The 19,772-nt window shown below is 37.0% G+C and overlaps 2 protein-coding genes across 10 annotated transcripts in view; both read left to right on the forward strand.

Annotated features, from left to right (window-relative positions):
- Nucleotides 1–19,772, forward strand: part of LOC105232472 (serine-rich adhesin for platelets) — a 221,075-nt gene that overhangs the window by 156,610 nt on the left and 44,693 nt on the right. The gene's annotated exons all lie outside the window — the stretch shown is intronic.
- LOC105232350 (uncharacterized) lies at nucleotides 8,332–11,461 on the forward strand. Its single transcript, XM_011214006.3, has one exon. The coding sequence runs from the start codon at nucleotides 9,595–9,597 to the stop codon at nucleotides 10,507–10,509; it is 915 nt and encodes a 304-aa protein (XP_011212308.2). The 5' UTR covers nucleotides 8,332–9,594; the 3' UTR covers nucleotides 10,510–11,461.

Genomic DNA, 19,772 nt, shown 5'->3' on the forward strand with positions numbered 1-19,772 from the left:
AAAAAAAAACGCATAAAATTTGCAAAATCTCATCGGTTCTTTATTTGAAACGTTAGATTGGTTCATGACATTTACTTTTTGAAGATAATTTTATTTAAATGTTGACCGCGGCTGCGTCTTAGGTGGTCCATTCGGAAAGTCCAATTTTGGGCAACTTTTTCGAGCATTTCGGCCGGAATAGCCCGAATTTCTTCGGAAATGTTGTCTTCCAAAGCTGGAATAGTTGCTGGCTTATTTCTGTAGACTTTAGACTTGACGTAGCCCCACAAAAAATAGTCTAAAGGCGTTAAATCGCATGATCTTGGTGGCCAACTTACGGGTCCATTTCTTGAGATGAATTGTTGTCCGAAGTTTTCCCTCAAAATGGCTATAGAATCGCGAGCTGTGTGGCATGTAGCGCCATCTTGTTGAAACCACATGTCAACCAAGTTCAGTTCTTCCATTTTTGGCAACAAAAAGTTTGTTAGCATCGAACGATAGCGATCGCCATTCACCGTAACGTTGCGTCCAACAGCATCTTTGAAAAAATACGGTCCAATGATTCCACCAGCGTACAAACCACACCAAACAGTGCATTTTTCGGGATGCATGGGCAGTTCTTGAACGGCTTCTGGTTGCTCTTCACCCCAAATGCGGCAATTTTGCTTATTTACGTAGCCATTCAACCAGAAATGAGCCTCATCGCTGAACAAAACACGCGCGCGAAACACATTTCGAACCGAACACTGATTTTGGTAATAAAATTCAATGATTTGCAAGCGTTGCTCGTTAGTAAGTCTATTCATGATGAAATGTCAAAGCATACTGAGCATCTTTCTCTTTGACACCATGTCTGAAATCCCACGTGATCTGTCAAATACTAATGCATGAAAATCCTAACCTCAAAAAAATCACCCGTTATATGCAGATGTACATATCGTCACCTAAAATACAAAATAACGTAACATCACTTTTCATAAGTTTTCAGGCGAAGAAAAAACGATATAATAGATACCACAAAATTTGAGTTTTGGTTATGAAACGTTTATATATTGGTTACCATACACTCATATTGATTTGAGCTTTGGTTACAAAACGGTTATATATTGGTTATCATACAATCAGATTGAAACAAAATTTGAGTTTTGGTTATGAAACGTTTATATATTGGTTACCATACATTCATATTGATTAGAGCATTGGTTATAAAACGGTTATATAGCGGTTATCATACAATCAAATTGAAACAAAATTTGAGTTTTGGTTAAGTAACGGTTATATATTGGTTATCATACACTCATATTAATTAGAGTATTAGTTATAAAACGGTTATATATCGGTTATCATACATTCGTATTAAAACAAAATTTGAGTTTTGGTTATGAAACGGTTATATATTGGTTATCATACAGTCATATTAATATGAGTTTCGGTTATAAATTGGTTATATATTGGCTATTATATCTGACAGCGATTGTCGATTTTTTTTTTTTTGATGATACGCTGTTTTGCATTTTAGGTGACTATATATTGTATATATGTACATACATATGTATATGTAATCAAAAATCAATAAAGAAATTCTTTGCCACGAGTATTTATAGGCGGTTGATTAAGCTTCACATTTAATCGAGTTTACGACAGCTGCTTATAAATATGACGAATGTGCGTGCATACACATGTTTGTATGTGTTTTTTATGCACGCGTAGCCAATAAATTCAGATAAATAGCATTGTCTTCACTGCCTTTCGAAATGTCACGAGAAATTAAACTTGTTTATTGTTTCAATTGCAATTGAATTTAATAAAAGTGCAAAGGAGCGCACAAAGGGTGCTCACTACTTCCACCACAGACACACATACACACATGATGAGTTGCTTTCGAAACTTACTTTGCCCTTAACAAAGTTGCATTCTTTATTAACGGTGAATGCGACTGTTTGTCTTTGGCTGCAACAAAGCAATTGCAACACAGAGACGCTGCCGTGCCCACTCATCGTTTGCTTGCCCTGTCAATACGCGTATGTTGCACACTATTATGCCGACTCTTGTAAAAGTAATACTTCGTTGTTGCTGCTTGTGTCTTGGGTAAGCAGAAATTGTTGCGCCGCACGACACAAAACAATGTTGCAAGCGGCAGCCAGCAACGCCCTGGCAAATAGCAGAACAAATTGCAAACAACACAAAGAAACATGCAAACATACATATTATATACTGACAAACATATTATATTCATATGTACATATGTATGTAACGGTGAGTGTGTTTCGCAGAATGAGCAGTTTGCATTTTGTTGCAACTTGCAAAGACTTTGCGCTGAAGTTGCGTGAGTTCAACGCGCTGCGAACGCTTGCGGGCTTAGTTGTGCATATGTGTGTTTATCAATGTATATGTACATGGTGTATGTATATGTATATAAGTATGTTTAAATGTATATATGTGTTTCTTTGCTACAAAAATACACTTTATTGTCAGATATCTATGTTTATTTGCACCGAAGTGGGCGCGCGATTGCAAAAGTTTGCAGTTTGCAGTTTGATTAGCTCGCCGTTGCCACATAGAACTATAACACATACACATATGTATATACTTACATAAAAATAGTTGTTGCAATTTTGTGCCCACAACTGCTTTGCATTTGTTGTGTCTGCTGGCTGGTTTCTTCAAAATATGAATGCGCAAAGCCGCACATATCTCAGCGTAATCACATGCTACGTAAACATAAGCAAGCTGCAAAAGCTTAATTTCACGCACACAAAGAAAAAAAAGAAAAATTAAAAAAAAATTTAAATTAAATAAATAAATAAAAAAAAATCTACCCACTCCGGGATTAGCAGGGATAGTTGTCAAATTAATTGAAGTTTCTTTTGAGGACAAAACAAAAAAAGGGCAAACTTCCAAAAAAGACAATTTTACTTAAAAAAAACTGATTATTTTATATTTAGTGATCGTGTTAAATTTTTTTCGTGTATTTTTTCGAAAAGTTCATTCAAAAAAAAAGTCCAAAAGTCAATTTCTACAAAAATTATGGCTATTTGAAAATAAAAAAGCCATTTTTTTGAAAAATTCATAACTTTTTTGAAGTTGGACAAAAAATTTTGAAAAAATTCTCAAAAATGTTTTTCAAAGGGTAGAAAAGGATGGATAAGTTTCAGCAAAATGTAAAGGGGTCGGGTTCAAAAGTGGTCGATTTGGTATGGAATACCCATACATAAATACCCGCTATATGTCTATGCATTAAAAACCCCAAAAGGGGATTTATGAGTTAAAATGAACCTCTTAGATTTTTAGATAAATATGTAAAGATGTCGATGAGCAATCAAAGTTGCTCATTTTAATAACACGGATCTCCAGTGGTTTTGTTCCCTAGATATCAGATCGATGTTGAAGATATTTGTACACACGGTTCATGAAACTATCAATTATGTTCTAAGACTTCCTGCCGATTATTTTGTAATCCTTATTTTCATTGCAAAGCGTGATCCATTTCGAGATTCCCTACTTATTTTTAAGGAAAAAACACCGAAAATTCAAATTTAATGGAGAATGTTTATTATCAATGAAAGAACATTCTTTGGCATTTATCTTTTGAGGATTATCTCTTTCAAATGTTGGCTGCGGCTACGTCTCAAATGGTCCATCCGTTGAATCCGATTTAAACTCTCTCTGTTCTTCACTATTTTTTTCAAAATTTTTCTAAAGTTTATCCAAATGATTACGACGATAGTTTTGGTTCGAATGTGCTCCTGACTCTGGCAGTTTGTCAACATATTTTACAAGATTTCTTCATAATTTAGAAATTCATGGTTACCTGGAAATTTCAGACGTTTCAGCTTGCAGAACAGTCATAACTTTAATAAAATCTGTAGTTTACTACTCGTAATTGCTGTATAGCTAGTTATAGTTTTCGTATTTCATCTTTCAATGTTCCTATACCAAACTTCGAATATTTTGCATCAATAAAGCAATATCCTCTTACCTTCAACGCTTTATCAAATTGTTTTATCTTTTGACATTAAGAGGCCAAGGTTATTACCACATATGTCTCTGTATGGTATTTCCATGAGTATGGCCTTGATTGAAAGCGCAGTTTCTAAGTGATTGCTGTTTCAAATTTGATTGAAAGTTATGAAGACATACATTCGTTCTAAAGACCTACATGGTTTGTTCGTATATGGCGGTTACACTGAATTTTTTTGTAAGGATATGTGCATAGTGATTTAAAGTATATGTATAACTAAGCTAACTCGATCACGTATTAAATCACTAATAAACCCAACTTTGGTGTAGATGTGAAACCCCTTATTCACATTAATTCGTTGACTGCAATGATATCAACTAAAGGCGGAATTACTTTTGAAACGAAAGTGAGATTTTCATTAATTTTGATTTTTTATAAAATCTTAAAATTCTCCCATAATATACTGCATAAAATAGCGCATAAAATCAAAATTAGTTTTTTGACTAACCCTAAAATGCATACAAATATTTAATATGCAAACAAATGCAAAGCTTCTATGAAGAGCATGACAGTTAAGGTCTGATTTCGCGTTATTAATTTGCTGATATTGATAATATGACGCCACTATTTGTTTGAGAGTAAACTTAATGAGTAAGCATGTTATGTCATAAGCTTAAAGTTTTTGTAAATACTTTGTATACATATTTGTGCATGTGTGAGTGTGAATACTTGCATTCGCTATTGTTTGTTGCTGTTTTTCCAAGAGCTACTATTACCTAAACTTCATTTATATTTTCATCGACCACACTCTTTATAATCTAATTAACAAAGTGCCTCACAACAGTTTCTATATCGGCTTTACTTTTTAAAATCTACATATTTAAATGAAATTTTTATTTGCAACGGGTTCAAGGCGCTTTGTCGACACTTTCAATCTACTATAGCTTTCTTTTACTGGCTTCACAGCGATTTAAGATAAAAGACCGAATCCCCTCTATGAATCAGCCATTTAACCTATTCTAACCAAACTTATTTTAAGCTTAGTGCCAATACGGTACTTCTCAAATTTATTTGGGAAATTTTTTCGGTCCCTCAAATTTTGTAAATGTTTGTGCTTCGAGCTTATATATAGTGCAATGAATTCGTATGGAAACTATACTCAACCGGGAAAAATTTTGTAGAATACATGTAATTATTCAAAACAAGAAATTTCTTTGTGAAATATTGCATAAATCTCAAGTAAATGAAGTGTAACTTGTCCTAAAAGAAATGAAAGAATGTTTCCATTAAAGTGGACAGTACGATTACTGAAAGCAATACTTCTCGTCTCAATTACAAAACCCAACAGGCGTTGAGCCATGAAGTGATAATGAATTCTTGGCGCAATTGCTGTGATCAATAACGCATGAAATCAACAATAAAATTAATGTGAATATTTGCGCTTAACTCAGATATTAAATAAATCGTTTTAATACCGTAAGCTGTGTGAAAATTAACTCCTAAAAGCTTTAGCCATTAAAATAAAATACTTGGTAAACAAATCACCAATGCACTCGATCAGAGCTCATCAGTTCTTGCTAGCTCTCTGTAGAAGTTGTTTCAACTGTGAAAACTACTCTTGAGGTTAATACTTTTATTCTGAGCTAACCAAAACTAGTAAAATATCGTCACTTTTGTGATACTAGTAAATCTAGACCTATAAACTATTGAGAGAACGTTAGAGCAAATAGTTGTATCTTTAGAACCAGTGAAGTTTAGCTAGCGGTCACTTTTGGTCTGGCGCTCCAGCCAAGCAACCAATCAAGAGCGGTTTACTCGATGTAAGAAATAAATAAAACTTCGCAATAAACCGAATATATTTATGTGGCTTTTAAAACAATTTCGAATCGGCAACACAAAATTTGTAACGGCAGTTTACATTTAAGAGCTATGAGAACAAACTTCGCTATAAAATCAAATAAAAATCCTCCCATACAAGCTTTCATGAACATTCTGCCATCTCAAGAGCATATAAAACAATTTACGTTAACATCATATTTCCGTTAACTGTTCCACGCCTCCGCTCATGGTTATATACTTCAAACCATAGTCTGCTTGACAGCTAACTGACAATTTATCACTCCATGAAAATCTTTTTGAGTGATTTACGTTGGACTGTCATCATATCCTTAAAGGGCGAATCACTTTTTTTGCGCTATTTGGCATTTTTCGCTTTTATTTCAACGTAAACGTCGCCGCTGCTCGTTATTTATGGCGTCAATGACTTGGCGACTGTCAAACGAAACATGTCAATCTGCGGATGACACTTGTAAAACGATGGCGAGCGTTGATAAAACGCGCGTGGGATGGGGTAAATGAGTAAAGAATGTAAAAACGACGCCACTTCAACCGATTGGGCGAGAGTAAGTAAATAATTGACAGAAGAATTGCCAAAATAACAAGACAATGTGTGTCGTCAGTGTTGACGACCGACTGTTCGCCGGCGGTGACGGACACACAAGTGCAATGAACGTGCTGCGCTAGACGGATGAGTGAGTCGCTGCACCGCAAGCACCTATGTAAGTTGCTGAGCGCACAGCGCACGAGTGCGTCGACGACAAGCAAAGCAACGAAAACAGTGACGACGTCGGTGAGGTGACCGCACAATGACGGACATGCTTGGCGACGACGTACAGTACATTAATACCTATATACGTGACGTAGTATGTGTTTGCGCATGTATGTGTGTTTGTATGTGTGCGCTGACGAAATTCGCAGACGCTGACGCTGCTTATGAGCTGTGCGACCGCAAACGAGCGTCCCACTGACGATTACACTAATTTGACAGCTGTGACCGAGAGTCTGGCATGAGACATAAATAACATGAAAGCCGTCCGCAGAATAAACATAACACAACGCAATAAAAACAACAGCAACGGCAATAATGCAAAAATACAAAAGCGAAAAGAAAGAAAAAGCAGATTATTTATTTATTTTAAGAGAAATGTAGGAAAATCTATAAGGCAATCTGTGTAAATAAATAAGACAAGAAAGGATTAAGTCAAACGCAAAGAAAATGTGTATATGACGAGAGTGAAAGTAGAAGGCACAAAGAAATAAATTTGTTGTTTCTGAAAGTCAGTCAGTCAGTTAGAATGCCACAAATGAATAGGCGCTTATTTATTCAAGCAATTTGTGGCACTAAAAATATACTGTGAGGTTATGATGCACACATTTTTGAGGTTATGTAGTGTTTAGCAGTTTCTTTCATGCCTTCTTGTGTGTTTTTCTTTCACTAAGTTTGCCATTTTTGCACTTTTACTTTTAAAATTTTTTGTGCGCTTTAATGTCCTTCCATGCCACACCCCACTCATGGGCTGTCCGTTGTCACATTAATACACTTAAATTCAATTTCTTTGCTGTGCTGCCGCAAATTGTCTGTAAATTAAAATCCACTTAGTTAAATCAAAAAGTCAACGCTGTCCGTCAAGCGAAAGACTTCACAAGAAACTTGTACTCTTCTTGAACTTTTCTTGCTGACAAAAGTGTGTTTGCTGTTGTTGTGCATTGTACTGGGCAACAACGGGTTAAATGTTAGCAACAACTTTGACTTCGCGTCGTCGCACAGCACAATTGTTTAATTCATTTTGATAAGTTTGAGTTTGCAGTTCATGAAATGGAAGCATTCTTCAATCTTCATTGAAAGCCGACTCACATTGTGTCTTGAGGGGGAAAATTGCGTATGATTAAACTTTTCTGGGAGATTATGAGAACAATGCAATAGTTCAGATGGTGCTTTAAGTAAATGGAATGTCACGTCTTCTAGCTCAAGTTTTTTTTTTAAGAAAATTAAAAGCAGAATTATTTTTCATTTAAAAGTTTTATGTTTGAAACTCTAATAGCGCTATGAGCACTCCAGTAATATGTCTCAAATTACCAACCTTCGATGGTTTTTTTAGAGTCTCATTTTGTAAGGTAAGATTAATATTTTTTTTTTTCTCTAGCCAAAGGTTTTATGATACACTTTTCCATGGCCAAAATACGCTCAGATCTGTAAATTTCGCAGACCTTGATGATCTTTTTGTATCAATAACTCTCTAAAATATTTTTTTTTTACAAAAGGTTGCAAATTTTGGTAAAAAATACTGCATGTTTGAAATAGTTGTAATTGAAAAAAGTTCTTCGTTCTCAAGATCTAGCAAATTATATCTCAAAAACCTGTGTAAAATTTCATTTAGATCTGTGAAGTCGTTCACGAAAATCTTCACAACCGAGTTTGAAAACACAGTTTCGAGAAAAAACGCGAAATTTGTATGTGACAATAGAGCGCGTAAGTTTTCAATGCTGTAGCTCCAAAACTATTACTGAGATCAACTTGAGCATTGAGATCAATATTCTAGAAAGGTTATACAAATTAGAAAAAAATGAAAAAAAAATCAATTTTTTACAGACGTGAAGGCCATGTAACCCCTTACAACAATCCTCTCGAGTATTGCATCAACTCTGTGTTCCTCAAATCTATCACGTGATGCAATAGTAAGCAGCTTTGAAATTTCATGTTACTTCTTCCTCATCTTGAAAGCTTGGCGATGAGACGATTAAATGAACAAGTGTTGAGCACCAGAAAGACTTAAAACTCATTTTAATAAATAACGATAGATATAACGGACTGAAGTCGACTTTTAGTACAGCAAACACCTTATCTACTTCAAAATTAATTTCCATCTTAGAAAGTTCTAAAACATTATAGTTTTCACGGCATTGTCGCTAGATTACAGCTAATATCGCAAATAGCATTAAACATAATAATAGAATTCAAAGTATGGCACTCCAATCTCTTACTAAACTAATTTTAATACCGTCCTTGAGCACGTGACATATTGGTTAGTAGCAAGAAACAAAAGCACTTCACGGTAATACAAAAGGAAAGTGAGATTTTGTACGCGAAACAATAGCAACGGTAAATTACGCGCATTGCCACCTTTTGTTCAAGGACTTGAGCAGCGGCAAAATCCGGCAACCGTAAGAAATTCAAAATTGCTCATATGAAAGGAAGATTGTTGAATAAACAGATTTGCAATTGTGATACTTCGGAAAATTTTCCACGTAAACGAGCGCATATAAAGAGAACATAAGGATATGCAAAAATATTTATTTCGAGAATTACAATAAGCGGTCGCTGAATGCGAGCCGATCTCATCATTTACGTGAAAATGTCCACGCACACGACAAAAGGGCTACTCATCACATAATTCAAGGTAAAAAAATATATCACGAGGACACCTTTGTACAAAGGCACCCGCTTAATGAGCTACTTAAGGATAATTGCAAAAAGGATACCTCAAATTTTACAAGCCTGGAATTTCCCACGCGACGACGCGCCTGCGAAATTCGCATGTTCGGCGAGACAGGTAGATAGCAGATAGTGGCGAAAGGTGGGCCGAAGTTATGACCGTACAACAATGAAGTCCTCGGCGAGACAGCTTGAGCCAACTACCTGCGCAGGCGCTCACCTTTGGCTATAAAAGGTGCACGCCGTGAGGCAGAGAGCAGCATTCGCTAGAATATCGTTGCAATCTAAACAACACGACTAGAGCTACAAGTAAGAGAAATAATACTAAAATTTAATAACAAATTTGTTTGCGAAACGAACGTGATTAACAACAACTACAGAAATGGCCACACAACAAAACGCCAGTTTCTTCTCCATACCGGTTTTCCATTCGTCATCTGAGTTTCGCGTCAACACAGCATACTTCTCCAAGGAGGATCTATCGCTCTTCGTCGAGAACTTGGAGACCATAGAAAATCTAAAACGCAAAGAGCGTCAACGTCGTCAGCACTTCGAGGAACAAATACGTGAGACACGCACAATACTGGAGAACTCACTGCAAATCGCCACACAGCCAAGCAATATGGGCTGCATGCCAAGTCCCACATCGTCGCTGAATGAAGAACTGCGTTCTTTATGCATCGGTAAAATAACACCGCGGCGTAACCGCAAACCGCAACCAGAATCGCCAATCGAACGCCAAGAACTGCAGCCAAAACGTCCGATCTCGATGCGCAGATCCTCGGACGAGGAAGAGACTTACTTCAGCGATGTCAACGCAAGCCCGGATCGCACACCAGTCAGTACGGCGAAAAAACCACGCCTACTGTTCGCCCAATCACCGAAAGCACTGAAGGATAACAATTCCGGTTCGGATTCTGAAGAGTCTGGCATATACCCACTGGCTGACACGCCAAAACAAAAAACATTCCGTGCACGTACGAACGCGCTGGCCGAGAAGCCGAAAGTTTCAGCAGGCTCACGCATACTTGCTTTACTGTTGCGACGCGAGATCTTAAAGAATCATCAAAAAGAGCAACCTGAGGAAATAGTTCGCATCAAGAAAGCCGCCTCCAATCTTAACGTGAGCAAGGAGCATGAAGAGCACGATTTCCACGAGTTCATCAAGCAGAAGTACAAGCGTTTCGCCTTACGTTATATACGCAAAATGAAGAAGCACGTCGTGGTCGAGGAAGAACCGGAAAAGCCCAGCGACTTGGAGATGTTGGACAAAGCGCTGCGCTACATGACTTTGTAAGTCAAGCTAGACAACTGCGGTACCAAACGAATACATACGAAGGACATTCCAAGGAAATCTCCAAGAGATGACGCACTTATCCTATGAAAAAGAGGACTGACTGAATAAGTGAAGAAAAGGGAGGAACAATAAACAAAAACAACAAAGGCGAACTAATTTTTTGGCAACAATGATGGTTATGGAAATTATATTTATTATTAATTTATATTTATTTAGTTATATAAGTATTGTTATAAAACAAATAAGCGCACAAAAAACACAAAAAATTCCTTTTCATTGAATTCATTACAACTTTTTATATAGGTTAGGTGGTTTGCTGGTGGTATTGAAGAATTTGAATTTTTCTGCATTCTAGTAGGTTAAGCAACAATTACAATACACTTGTTAAGTTAAATCTTGGATGGCGAAGGTCGAATGGCGAAGGTCTCCTCACTATAACCTTCCGCAAATATAAGTCGAACTTTCGAGAAATTCAACAATCAAAACAAAAGATTCACTTGAGGGGTTAAGTAAGTTTGGAAGTTTCCAAAAATACGTACAATTTTTTTAATACATACATATGTGTGTCTAGAACAGTTCTCCCAAAATTTCAATCAATAGCAATAAAAGTGTAGTGAAGTTTCCCTTTGGGAAAGCCGTCAGGCTAGATCGGTCGGCTACTTCAATGTTTGATCGGATTTTTCTCGAAACACTATGTTCAAGGTCGGTCCACTACTTTAATGTTTGATCGGTTTTTTCTCGAAACATCGTTTTCAAATTCGGTGGTCACGATTTCTCAGAAGCGATCTTATGGAAATTTTTCACACTTGGATAATCTCGTGATTGATCGAAGGCTTTTTCCGATTTCAACTAATTTTCAAGGAAATTTGTGGTAAAAAATAATAAATTCTAGCTATTATTTCGCAACTTTGCCAAGTATTAATTTTTTCAAATCCTTCGTTTAGTCACGGCCTATACTCAAAAAAATTAAAAAAATTCACAGAAAATTATTCAAATTTGCTCTTTGATATTCTCAAAAGTTGTAATAAATGAATTAATTTATTATATGAAAAAATAATTCGTGCAAGCAGGCAATTTTCGATCGTCAAAATCCATGTAGATATATAGTAATACATGGTATCATTCGGTCCTAGTAAAAGACTGCACACATACACATATACATTGTTTCAGAAAGACCTCAGGATCACGCAAAAATATTCTTCGTAAAGATAGTTTGATGATACAAAGGTGATATCTTATCCTGCGTCGTTTTGGAGTCAACGCGACTCCTAAAATATAAACAATTCATGTGGAGATCATGACTTGAATAACTCTAAGAAAAAAACGAGAATTTTAAAATTTCGCCGTTTCTTATTGTGTTGATATATGTACATGCCCCTAAAATATGAAAAAAAAAACTTTTTGCCGTATTCATTGCTTACTTTGTCTATAGCAAGAGCTAAGATTGGGCGTGCTTTTATGAGCTCACACTTCGTTCATTGTTCATGAATTCTTGTCCAAAAGCAATACTGTAACGATGCCCCAGCCTTCATATTCCTCAGAAAAGGCTCCGTGTGACATTTTTATATCTTCACAAAAAAAAAAAGAACCTGAAAGAGCCGTCGTTTTACGACATAGCTGAAAATCTCTGAAAAAACTAAAGACTATCTCAAAAGTCGAGATTGAGAACTGTTTCGACGATTGGAAGAAGCGCTAGCATATATGTACCTGTAGTAAGAGCATAATATCGAATGGGAATTTTTTTTTATGCAAAGAAATGAATTAAGATTCTTCTTTCAAAAAACGCACATTCACGCTATTTTTGAACCAACCACATAGTATAAACTTTTTAACGAACTGGAAATAGTAGCTTACAATACTTTTTACATACGCAAACAACACAAAGTCTTTTTAACTCCACTAACATGCGCCTAAACACCAAAAAATAGCGTAATTTTTAATTAGAAGCAACAACAATAAAGCTACAGGTGGTTCACACCGACCTGTGGAGCCTATGGAGCAACGCTAATGAAGTAATCTTAATTAAAAGTGAATTCATTAATGAGCTACAAAATTTGACATGTAAAAAGAGAGGCGTCACTTTACAAGCATTGCTGGTAAGAGAAGGGTGTGCATGGAGACACAAACTGATGAATACATATTTAGTATATGTAGTAGCATATAATTAATGATGCGAGTCGAATGCGGTATTATGAAATTTTTTCTGCCAAAAAACCTTGCTGTAAAAGTTATAAAACGAATTTAATTAACTAAAGAGGTTATAGAAAGAAATTTGCTCTAAATTGTATTATGCATTTGTTCTCTTTTTTAAGTTGAAATTAAACTAGTATATATTTGTATATATGTATGTTTTGTCGACCATTTATTTATTTACTTTATTGGGAAAAAATTGTGAAAAAGTTGCAAAAAATAAAAAAATATATACGTACGTTGCCAATATTTCGGGATTTGACAACCTTAGTGTTGCAATCACTTCACAACTTCATCGTAAAGTTTGACATTTTTTATGATATACATACTCAGTGCGTTTGGACATACGAGCGCTTTTTGTGTTGTTTACAGTAACTTAAAATATTCATCTGGGCCAAAAAATGGCATTAAATCGTAAACATTTGAGCGCTCAAAGCATTGCTTTAATGAGTAATCCACCGTATAGTTCAGACTTCCTGACTTGGCAAAGAATAACTTTTTCTTATTCCTGTACGTAAGAACTCAACCAAGATTTCAATGTTTTCTGACACCAGCAGAGGCGGATGATACGTTTAAAATGCATCTTTTGGATACACCTCAATTAGAGTGGCAAAAGTGATTTGAGAATTGGTTGAAACGCATGCAATATAGGAGGGTTGCCTTTTACATTTCGGGATTCGAAAAAAAAAAATCCATTCCGCATTCCAGATCTATACACTATCCTTATGAAGAATATTTTGAAAAACAATAAACTGATTTTCGATAATTAAAATTTGGTTTTGTTTTAGAATCCCAATATATACTAGTGTATACATATTTATACAAGTATGCTCAAAAAGGCTGGTTTTAGGAAAAGCAGTTCAATTGTGGAGTTATCTTATGGAGTTATCCTGTATTGAATGTATAAATCTGTATTTCTTTTCTTTTTTAAGTAGCCAATAGTTAACTTCATACCCATGCACATAAACAGGCATCATACATCAATACCCCACTATTTCAGGTGGCACCTAAAGTGTTTGAGAACATACTAATACAAGCATACAAATCAAACAGAAAAAATACATTCACCCAAAGTCAACAACAGTAGCTGTGGTTGTCACATCAAATGGCACTTTAAAACAGCAATAAGCATACAATCCCTTATCTGTTCATACAATCCTATATAACATACATATGTATGTATATATCGATTCACTTGTTCCTGTGAGCAAATGTGCTCACGGTGCCTTTAAAAAGCAAAATCACCACACCATCAAGTGCTATCACATACCAGCATTTGTTAGAATTCATGCTGCTGAAGTGGCACTAAGTATCGGGATATATTGTGGACTTAGCAAGGATGTATGTAAATCTAGTATACATATATACATACATATATATTCAAGCCAGCTTTGACAACTGCACGCGAGCGCTGCTTGCTGAGCTTCGGTGCCACGCATTTGTTTGCATATGCAATTGGATTAGCGGAGAATCGCTTCAGTCTCGGCTGCTGTGCCATTAAAATGAGTTTCAGGTGTCAACATTGATTCAGTCTAAATTGAAGCTGCAAATTGAATTACGCTTAATATACATATAATACGTATTCACATCCACTTACTTTAATGTAATGTAAAGAAGTGGCTTTGAGGAAAAATTTCAAGGGCGGCTTGCATTACATTTAAATCGTTAATAACACTTCCACACAAATGAATAGGTTAAAATGCTTTAAGAAAATCTATGGTATAAGAATTTTGTTAGTAATAATAAAATCGATACTTGAAGCCAATCTCAAGTTGTTCTTCTGGAAAGCCATCAAAGATCAAAATTTTGAATTTTCCTCGATCATTACCGGTATTCTATGGTAACAATAAATTTTCCATTTTTGATTTGTGAAAATTTAAGAAAGAAGTTGTTTATTGATTATTGTCTCTTACCGCCAGAGACCAGTTTTCGGTGGTCCTCTTGGCGAACTACACTTGGAGACTATATAATCCAAAATTTGTAGATATTTATGCACTGGGTATATTAAGTTAGCCACGATGTTTGTCACACCCTGAAGGAAAGGTCAGAACCCCAATAAAATGTATATATAATTGGCGCCCCTGTCTGTCTATCTGTATATACGCTGCTTCGTGGTCCAAACTTCCGATATCCTACCACTTTAGCATAGCTGCCTTACAAACCGACCAATCAGAGTAATCAGTACCGTTCCCACGACAGTCGGGTCTAAGTAACCAGAATGAACCTGGATTTTTATCCAGCCAAGGACTGTCAACTCACCACCATTCCTCGAAATTACTACAATATTATTTTCTGCCGCTACAACAAAAACAACAACAACAGTAATTCCAAGGAATCGTTTGTATTTGTGTAGGAATAGTTAAAAAAAATTCCTAAACAACACGTATTTCTCTGACTAGCATGTGGACACAACCTCATATTTTATAGCAACATATGAATTTTATAGCAACTTCGTAACAATAACGCTGCCAACAACAACTTTAGAACTTTACAAAGCTTTTTTGCGCGCAGCTTTTTCAAAAGTTTTTGCTCCAAATACACTTTCTTCCATTTTATGCTGACATTTATCCCATTTTGCCTTTATTTATTGACATTAAAGCTCTTGTTAAAAGTCCTGCGCGCGGGTTCACTCCCGCTCTGCATACGCTCTCATACACTCGTTCTCACTCAACACAAAAGCTTTCACACTCTCGCTTGTGGCATTCACATACACACTTAACACAAACGGACGACTGTTGCTATCGCGCTATTGATTGCTCATTTCATGGATGCGCCCAAGAGTAAATTGCATTGGGCACCAAACGTTGCGAATGTGTGTGTGTGTGCTGTGGCACATAGAAAAGCTTCCTGTATTCAGCATGTGCAAGTTTCGCTTGTTTCCTTTTTTCTACGCTTTTGTTTCGTGTATTTCTCTGTTGTCCTATGCCTTGGCGTACTTCTCTGTGCTTGTATGTATGTGTGTGTGCGTTAGTGCTTCTTCAGGCAAGCAGGCACAACGGCAGCCAACAGTTGCGAGGACCGGGCCAACAAATTTCATTGTATGCGCTTTTTAAGGAAATGCTCGCGGTGTTTCGCTGTGTTGGGGAGCTTAGCGGGACGAATATGTGCCTAACGTGTTTGTATATGTGTGTGTGTGGTTGTGAAGCACTACGTTTACTCGATATTGCTATTCCAATTTCATTATCTGCCTTACTTCTATTCTACTATGGGCTCATGTGTGTGTATGTGAGTGCGCTGGTATGAGTGTGCTCCATATCCTGCACTAAGCAACGCACACACACATACATACGCACAGCTTTCGGTTCGGCCAACGAGTTCGCTTGCCTGCTTGCAACTGCCACACGGCGAGTATCTATCACATAATTCCAGCTCTGCCTTTGCCGTAGATCCATGCGTCGGCCACGACTACGAAGACTGCGTCGCTTGAGCGCAGCGCTTGGAAAAGCGCTTTTGTAGTATGTGGTGAAAATTCGTCGCAAAAATAATCAAATTTCATAGTATTTTTCGTGGAGTGTGTTAAAAGTTGTGCTGTGAAAGCGGAAGCACGGAAAAATGTACGGTTTTGCGTTGTGTGAAAAAGTGCTCGAGTGCTTTCTGTATGTGAAATGTGGCGAAACGCCCTAAAGTATGCAATACTCAAGTGGTGCAGTGAAAAAGTTAAACGAAATAAAGTTGCTAAGTGTATGCGCACTCTAACTGTATAGTCTTAATATTTTTTTCTGCAGAAATGTGTGACACACACACACACACAAGGAGAAACTGTGTCGTGATTTTTTTTGGAAATCGTCGGCCGTGTGCATGCATAATTCACACGAATCGAACGAAATCACTGCCAAACCAATCAGTCGCTGATTTTTTCGCTCGTGGTGAAAGTTTTCTTGTAGTTTTTGCCTTTGGCAATAAAATATAAATTGGGTATTGCGCCCAGCTCTCGCTGCCAACAACTAAGTACCAATGCGGCGCTGCTTCCGCGTTGCCCGAACGCGCTGGAGCAACACTGCGTCGTTGCAGTGCCAGTGCCACATATTGTGTTGTTGCTTTGTGTTGTGACATTTTTCTACGCTTTTAAGGTCATTTGTGTAGCATACATTTAGGCGTGCTAGAGCAAACTTTAACTTTCACAGCAAAAAACGTTCGTTAACTCAAGTGAAACGCAGTGCAGAAATGGAAAAAAATTAAATTAAAGAAATTAACAACAACAACAACCCATAATTCGACATTTTAAAGCAAAGTGTCTGAGTTTTTACAACGGAAAACACGTAGAAGTATACTGTGGCGCTCGGCTTTAGCGCAGAGAGGTGTGTCAGCGCGCTAGGTGTGCCTGCCACACCGCCAACTTTCACTACAACAACAACATACATACACATGCACAGCGGCTTGCTGTTGACGCGCTGTCATTACGCTATAAAAGGCAAACAAAAAACTCCTTCGCACACACACACATAGACGCGGGCGCGTACCTTTGCCAGCGCGCAGTTGCTCCACTTCCTCCACTGTGTGTCGTAATGCGGAAATGCGTTTAATTAAATTGAGAAATATCTGCGCGGCCATGGCATTTGTTTGCCGCGCGCTGTTGGTAGCCTTTCTGACACAATCCTTCGCCTTCGAAGCACTTCAAAGCGCCCTTAGCACGAGCGCGCCACACGCCAGCCCTTACGCGCCTCCACACTGTGACTCCACGCGTAGGTGTGGTTGTGACATTTTCGTGACATTCTAGCACTGAAATAAATACACACTTCGCGGTTTTGTTGTTCTAGTCTGCAGTTGTGGCCACTAAATCAGCTGGCGCGTTGGCGTCGCGCGCGCGTCTTCGCCAGCAGTCAGTCATTAGTTAAATGTTTTCGTGTGCGCTAATTTGTGGCAAACACCCGTTATAGCGTTAGCTTAGTGTCAGCTATTAAGTAAATTGTTTGCTTGCTACGCGTTGGAGTGGAAGTTCGCGAAGTTTGTGGCTGGTCAATCGCTTAATGTCGTAGACGGCGCAAAGCACTGCAACAAACAAATGGTGGAAGGCAAATTGTGGTGGGAAAAGTGATGAATCAATATTTTTTAGCAAATTTATGGTTTGCGTGATTGCGTGAGTTTACCGTTAAACGTCTAGTCGTCGATACGATATTAGTCATTATGAATATTAAACTGCCATAAATGCTGGTGGGAGGACCTTCTTTTTTATGTACTATAAGTTGTAGTTGGATTACTTCTTCAAAGTCATCATAATCTTTTCTAACATCCCCCTAAGAGTGTTAAGACAAGAAGCAGTCTAAAAATATTTTTTCTTCCAAATTCTCCGACTACAAAGAGTGAACTTAAAGCTTCAACTTTTTTCCTATCAGCTTCTGCTATGATTTATTAGTCCTCATAGATATACATGCTAACACCGCCAACCATATAATTTTTGAAGCATCTCTTGTTCATCTTAATTCATCGGTATTATGTTACAGCATTGATACTATACTCAAGCCTTTTCCTTGGTATATCTCAAAGGTTAGCTTTAATTTGTGGTATTCAACCTTTTTTTCAGTAGATCTCAAAGGTTCTGTTATGTTTCATCTGTTATTGTACTCAAACCTTTTCCACTTAAATGTTGATAATTATGTTGGCCTTGTTTTCTAGACCCTTTTTATATACTTTTATTATCAATATCAGTAGTGTATTAAGCTTTCAAAGCGGTTTTAAGAAAAAAATTTACTTCGTTTCCAAATAAAAAATATTTTAACGGACAGGAGATACTCGCAAACTCATTCTACGATTAAGTACTAGAGGCCTATTTTATCTCGTGGTTTTAGGTTAAGTTAGGTTGTCTGGTAGTCTAATGAGCCACCCATAGATCAGTTCTGGACGTTTACTATACCGGATGGAGTTCAGTTAGCAGGCTTATGAGGAGTAGTCATCCTTTAGGTCTGCGCTTGATGCGAATTTCCATAGACACTCTGGGCTCACTATCGATACCACTTCCAATGTCTCACACCGAGGGGTCCCATGAATGCTTAAATCGTAGCCTTGTCAATACAGGACAAGTATACAAGGAATTTTATCGTGGTTTAAAATACTTTTAAAAAATGAAACAACAAAAGATGGCGGTACATGCAGAAAAAGCAAAAGTGAAAAAACCCTTGAAACACCTCCTATGATTCTGATCAGCATTAGCTAGAAGTCTGCATAGATATCTAGAAGCTTTGCAGTTCAAGATACCAGATGAAGTCTAAAAATAAGAGTTTTGCCGTTTAAGATATCAGATGAAGTATGAAAATTAGATATCAGGTTGCTCTTAAAGTGCGCAAAAGCTCTAACTTCCTGTATGACAAATACTTCAGCTCAACTTAAAATTAATTTGCATAACAGTATGTCTACGTATGTATGTAAGACGTTGCACACAGCCAGTATAACCTAGTCTAAACTAACCTAAACCTCCTAAATTTTCTTACGACATTACAAATATGATTCATAAACGTATTATTAGATCTCCTAAGTCCTTTTTGTCTCTTACAAAATACAACTCCCACACCACCCTCTACAGTCATTCATACAATCATAGATTCTCCCAGCCCACGTTTTCTACGAGCAGTATTCAAGTACACAAAAGGTCACAGCTTTGGCACAAATAGTTTATTCTGTCGACAATGCAATTGTAAGAAAAGCACAATACGATTTGCAGTCCTTTCTCTAATAGTCTACAAGCAAGTGTGTGGATGTGGACCTGTGGGTGTGGGTGGGCAAACGAGCAGCTAACTGCTTGATGACGGCATGAAAACTTAGAAATGACGTTAAATGCTGGAAATAAAAAGAAATATGCGTCGGCTGGAAGTAATTTGCAATAACGATTGTTGAGTGCGAGTTTAACGCGCGGGTTGATTTTCTAACGGATAAATAATGCACGTGTGATTGCTGGGCGAGTGATGGGGAAAGTGATTTGTGAAGTGCAAAGTGGCAATGAGGTGTAAAAATTAACTGTACTTTTGTTATGAAGAAATCGAAAATGGATTAAACAAGCAAATTTACAAAAAACTGAGCGTTTTCAGTGCAAAATGAAGCTTTATTTCAATATTAAAAAAAAAATTAAAAAAAAAAAAATA

Source organism: Bactrocera dorsalis, chromosome 1 (assembly GCF_023373825.1).
Source record: "Bactrocera dorsalis isolate Fly_Bdor chromosome 1, ASM2337382v1, whole genome shotgun sequence".
NCBI lineage: Eukaryota > Metazoa > Arthropoda > Insecta > Diptera > Tephritidae > Bactrocera > Bactrocera dorsalis.

Coding starts and splice junctions, on each gene's coding strand:
- LOC105232350 (XM_011214006.3), top strand. CDS start 9,595: ATGGCCACACAACAAAACGCCAGTTTCTTCTCCATACCGGTTTTCCAT.